This window comes from Nanorana parkeri, unplaced genomic scaffold, assembly GCF_000935625.1.
Source record: "Nanorana parkeri isolate BGI_ZX_2015 unplaced genomic scaffold, ASM93562v1 scaffold17, whole genome shotgun sequence".
NCBI lineage: Eukaryota > Metazoa > Chordata > Amphibia > Anura > Dicroglossidae > Nanorana > Nanorana parkeri.
In genome coordinates, this window is record NW_017306285.1 from 1,648,310 (window position 1) to 1,654,309 (window position 6,000).

Genomic DNA, 6,000 nt, shown 5'->3' on the forward strand with positions numbered 1-6,000 from the left:
CTCCCCCATCTTGTGTAAAGCGCTAAAAGCAGCTCGCTTTTAGAGTAATAGAAGCTATAGAACACTGCAGCAATTCTTCTACAGTACAATGTACTCCACACTGAGGCAGGAACATCATATGCCTTTCTTGGTTATATTATGGAGTATATTCACCAAATATAACTACATAAAAACCCAACACGGGAGACCTAGACTGATCGGTTGTCACCACAGGTGCGTAGTGAGCATTTTGGGTGACAACCCTTCAAAAATGTATTTGGCCTGCGTGTATGATCGTTACATGTATAGGAAAACATAGCTGTATGGTGGTGGAGGTTTTCCAGCATGCTGGACAAGCTTTATTTTCAATGTTGGACACTTCTGGGACTAGCAAGTGACTATATTTGTGTAAACTTTATCGCTTTCGTGTATTGTAGGACAACTTTAGACTTAAGACTAGACTAAAACCCAGATTTTCGTTGGATGGGGTAATCGTTACACTGTATGTCAGTGGTCACAAGGCAAGCCATACAAACTGGTCTTAGAGGAAGAACCAAGTAGACAAACTGGATTTCCCCCATTGATCACTACTATACCATAAGAAAAGGCCGACACCCTGGTGTCAGTGAATGCAGCAATTTATCACAGTATCTGCACTCATCCCTGGCCCTCAATAGGTAGGCAAAGTCAAGATGACAGCCATAGAGACTACACCTTTAAATGAAGTCAGCGATGGCTGTCCCCCTGTTTTTTTTCTTACAGGTTTTCCTTAGGAGATCAAAGCACTGGGCTGAAATCTGCAAAACAAATCCCATTCTTCTACCCTAGTTCTTACAACATAAAGGGGGTCTCTTACCAGCCTTTTCTGAGGCTTCACAAGTGGCCTGTTGATTCCATTCATTTTGTGGTACAGTCCGCAGGCATTACACAGGTAGTGTCCAGTGCCATCCCGTCTCCACAGAGGTGTAGACATCGCGCCGCAGTTGACGCATTCCCTGCCCTCGGCATGGAAATCTTCGAAGAATTCTGTGGAGAATTACAGCGATTAGATGTCACAGGACAATTTTGAACTTTTACAGCAGATAAGACTGTTAGCAAAGCCCCCCACCCAAAGATAGCGAAGCCTTCCACCCAAAGACATAATTCACCCGTTTTCTGAATCTCTCACTTCTATGGTTCTCCTATGGTTAAATGCAATCTACGGGGATTTCAACATTTGTTGCTGTGTCTGGCTATCCCTCCTCCTCCCTCCTCAGAAGATGTGCAGGTCTGAGGCAGGAATATGAAATTCAGCTCTACTAATGAAAGAGGATCTTCCACCACCCTGCTGTATGTATCTTTAGTGGAAGATTAGGTACAGTCACATTATATTTGTGTATGACGATAGTGAACTGAAAGCCAACTCTTCTTTGGTGAGAAAACAAGAGACAAAAGTGGTCATTGGTCTGTGATTATTATTATTATACAGAATTTATATAGCGCCAACAGTTTGTGCAGCGCTTTACAATATAAGGAAGATATTACAATCACAATACAATTCAAGATAAGGTGGTGAGGAGGGCCCTGCCCCTGAGGGCTTACAATCTAAAAGAGAGGGGGAAGTGATACATGAGGAGGTAGCTGTGTGTGGATGAATTGTATGAGAATGTGATGGTTAAGCAGTTAGGTTGAGGTGGGATAGGCTTCCCTGAAGAGATGAGTCTTTAGGGTACCCCTAAAGGCAGTCAAGGTGGGAGATAGACGGACAGGTTGGGGATTACAACAACCTCCTAGCAATGCTCTGCTTGTCTTCTTCAAGAGTTATTTAATATGGCAAAAATATAGCATATTTATTATGGCATTTCCCATGGATGTTCCTTTTAATCTCTACACACATCAGTCCATCAGCAAGGTGATTTGGGGGACCATTGCGAATGAATGGAACCACATTGCACCAACACATGTACCGCATTAGTATGTATAATCCATTGTGCAAAGTACAGTAGACCACAGAAACAAGATAGGACTTGACTGAAGTCACACCAGTGCACCATGAACCCTGATTGCCTGCTATGGGTGATGCAGATTGCTTTTAAGACTTTGATCCTTGCAGTATGTTACAAGCCCATGACTTGTCAAAAGTGTCACATTAAAGAGACCCTACACACATTACACATTAAAGAAGCAAATATCAGCAATACCATTGCATTACTCTTCTATTTTCAGGGAAAGCTGAGCTCTTTTAAAAAAGGAAGTACCACTGGAACTTACACCCAGCAGTTGCTGACCGGGATTCCCCGCCCCGCATTTAATTGTAAAGGGGCGGGATGCTTGTGCTGACATAATTTACCTAATATGACCGTATAGCAATATTAGGTAAATGTAACCAAATATAGGCATGCAGCCATATAAGGTCAAAGATGTCACTGCATCCCCTCCCTTTGCTTACGTCAAGTTGCGGGTGGGGATATGCCAGGCAGCAGCTGATTGGGCGGCATGGAAATAAATCATTCCGTGTTCAGGTGGAACACCTTCTGGGCTCGGAGAAACTCAGGCTTGGAGCTCATCTCTAGCCACAAGCACAAAAACCCCACTCTCGAGCTTCCTCAACTGAGGCGTTGATCATGTGTCTAGCAGTAGGTAGATCTTAATGGAGAGCACAGATTGCCTGGTAGCCCCTGTCTGGTACACTTGCAGTGAGATTAGTCAATCATCAAGGTACAGTCATTGTGCAGCAAAGCTAAGCAAGCACACAACGCAGTATGTACCTAGCATACGATTCCCTTGTGTGCGTACACATTGTACACAATATTTGCACGCAATACAAAGAAACAACACTTAAAATACAATGATACACTGATAATTTAATTTACAAGCAGCTGATCACTTTCACATATGTATCTTAATAATCTGAGAAAAGACTACAGCCCCCCCGCCCCTTCCTATCCAAGGAATGAATAATGACAAATATATTTTTCAAATATTTGGAAAGCTATAAAGTTTTCTTTTACAGAGACAGAACTTTTACTCGGCCATAAGTTCTGGGCTGCATTTTTGCTGCGGTTTTAACAGTCGTAAATAACCTTTGTGCGTCTGACAAACTGGGGTGTACATGGCAAACAAATGCCATTTTGAAGTTTGTCTCAGCGTAGTATGGGACTTGGGGGGCAGGAAATACTCAGAGGCCAAGGTAATGCCTCAGATCAGTTTCTGGGAAAATAGATGTTTTGCTCATTCTATGAAGACAGATAGTTCTCTATTAAATAACACATGAAACATTTGCATATTGTATATATTCAGATATTAGATGTTAACTAGTGACCAGAAACAGCAAAAAAAAGAAAACTTATAGCCAACAACAACCATTTGTATTTCTCCCACTGAAATAACCCTTCCCTGACCAGCAAAATTCTGTGTCTATAACTGCCCGTTCCTGACTCACGGCGGTCACAAGTTTGCGTAGATTATTACTCTCACAAACAAGGATTGTATATTTATTACACTGTGGGAAAATCCTGAGTAACATTTTATATAATCTGCAGAGACACTTCAATGATAATACAACACTAACTCAATAGACTAGTTACTTTATTTCTCATGTTTAAAATATATCCAATGCCTTCAGTATTTTAAATTGATTAGTAAATGGTTAAGAATTTTGTTTTTGCCATTTGGAGATTTCCGTTTAGTTCCTGTCCTGTAGATACAACAGGAAGTGAGAAAAAATCTCCCTACTGGAAGACATCTCCTCTATTCCTGTCCTGGTGACATCTCAACATTTTCCAGGGTTATTCACAGAAGGGTGAAGAGTTTGGAGAAGGGAACAATCTAGGACAACATAGCTGATTTGAAAAAATTATCTGGATTGTTCACTTCTCCGGCCTATTCCAAACTCTTCACCCTTTTGTGAATAACCCTGACGGATTTTTTTCTTCCCTTTCAGTGGTCACCAAGACTAATAAAGAAAGTGAATCTCCCTAGTTGAAACAGCAATATTAACCTGACAGGGGCTCTAACCGTTCCTTAAGCTGGATATACAATGCTAGATTTTTATATTAACATTCAGAAGAAAAATCCCATAGAACATATATAATACATACAATATAAGGAAGACAATTACAATACAATTCAAGACAAGATGGTAAGGAGGGCCCTGCCCGTGAGGGCTTACAATCTAAAGGACATTCGATAATGTGATCAGAGACTTGACAAATGTAATTTGGGTGATTAGATTTTGCAATGAATGGAATAAATGGAATGAAAAACACATTCACTGTGGGAACTTCATTCATCCATTTGAGAAAAATGTTCCATCACGCTCCTTTCATTTTTTTCATCACCACAGTTGAAAACGATCGGCAATGTGACCTCATTAATTATTAGAGAATTGAAGACATGTTCCTAAAACAACTTTTCCGATCACAATTCTACTGGTGTATGGCCAGTTTATTGCTATCCAAAGATAAAACAAACTTTAAATTCAGTCCTGGTCAGATAACGCAGTGCTTTACAGAATACCTAGAAACACTCAGGACAGTCCCTGCCACGTACAATCTAAAGTCCTTAACACAAGCCCATACATTCAAACTCTGGATCAGTTCTAGTAAGGGACCAAATAGGATTTTAGGAGTGATCCCTATGTGTCCGGAGAACATGACGATCATACAAAGAGGCCCCAATCACTTGGCTATCCTTATTATGCCGTATCTCTCAAACACGGTTCACTTCACACACTTCACTTGTTATCTTGAAGATGTCATACAAATCATTGATACAGAAAACACCAGTCATTATTCAATCCATTTTAAGGGGAAGTACGGTAGCAGGATTTTGATATGAACTTAAACATTTCCTATTGTATATTTCCAGTGTACACAAGAGTTTGTTGTCATTGCTAATATCATTTTTGATGTAATTCTTACATTTTAACATTGCTCTTTCATGTTTTTATTTATAAAGAACTCTGGGCAAAGGTGTTCCTAACCCTTGCAGTGGGGTTGGTTACCCTTGCACTGCAATAGTTAAGTGCCTGTTTTTGTCTAGGTGCTATACTCACCCCAACCACTGAGTTGGCTACCTGCTACTTCGGCCCTTGAAACATGTCCCCACCTACCCTGCAGCACTGGAATGGTCCTCAGCGTCCCCTCGTCTATACACTGTGCATATTATGTATATAATGTGATGATTGATGGGACTTTAGACTGTTGTAGAGGAAAGGGAGAGAGGCTTCAGAGAGCAAGCCGACTCCTAGGATCGGGTGAGTATAACTTTTATTTTTAGCACCTAGACAAAAATATGCACTTAACCCTTGCAGTGTCGGGGTAGCCCCACTGCTAGGGTTAAAATAAATCCGGCCTGGAGTTAGAAACCTGTAGGTAAACCACTAGAGGGAGCTCTGCATTTCACTGCCATCCCCCTGTTGAGATAAGAGATCAGACAGACATGGGCTGTGCTGCTCTCAGTGGGTCAGCTCACTCACAGGCTTGCCTAATGGGAAAGGGCAGGAAAGCACAGCCACTGTGTAGGACTGCAAAACAGGAAGCAGAGCCTACATATGTAATAGGCAAATATGAAATACGGTTTTGAAAACATTAACTCAAGTTGATAAGACTATACAGTATATCTTACACCACATTGAAAAGATATAACACAACCTAAGAAGCCGAAATGGAAGGACTTTGCTAGGCAACTGGTACAACTAAAATAGATATTGCCAACAACAAGGTCATGATCAAAGTCTGAGCCTGCTTGTGGAAGTGAGGGATAGATGTGGCAACTGTCAGATTATTCAGAAGTGTGTTTCTAGGTACGGCTTTAATAAACGCCATACTCAACCTCCCCACCACCACACACTAGGCACATTGCGCATTCACATTGCTGTCACATGTCAGCTGCACTCTACCTAATGCTAAATGCTGTAATCACTATTTGGGTGAAGGGGGTGACCTGACTCCAGTGTACAGGAGGACAATATTTTCTGTGTGCTACAAGAAAAATGTGCTCCGCGGCCAAGCGTTCTCTCCTTAGCATGTATTAAGTGAG

The 6,000-nt window shown here is 41.4% G+C and overlaps 1 protein-coding gene across 1 annotated transcript in view; it reads right to left on the reverse strand.

The window, feature by feature from the left end:
- The window catches only part of GATA5 (GATA binding protein 5), a 34,765-nt gene that overhangs the window by 13,399 nt on the left and 15,366 nt on the right, over positions 1 to 6,000 (reverse strand). Inside the window, exon 3 of the mRNA XM_018559886.1 lies at positions 836 to 1,005. Within this exon, the coding sequence (XP_018415388.1) occupies positions 836 to 1,005 (170 nt within the window). The remainder of the gene's footprint in view (positions 1 to 835; positions 1,006 to 6,000) is intronic.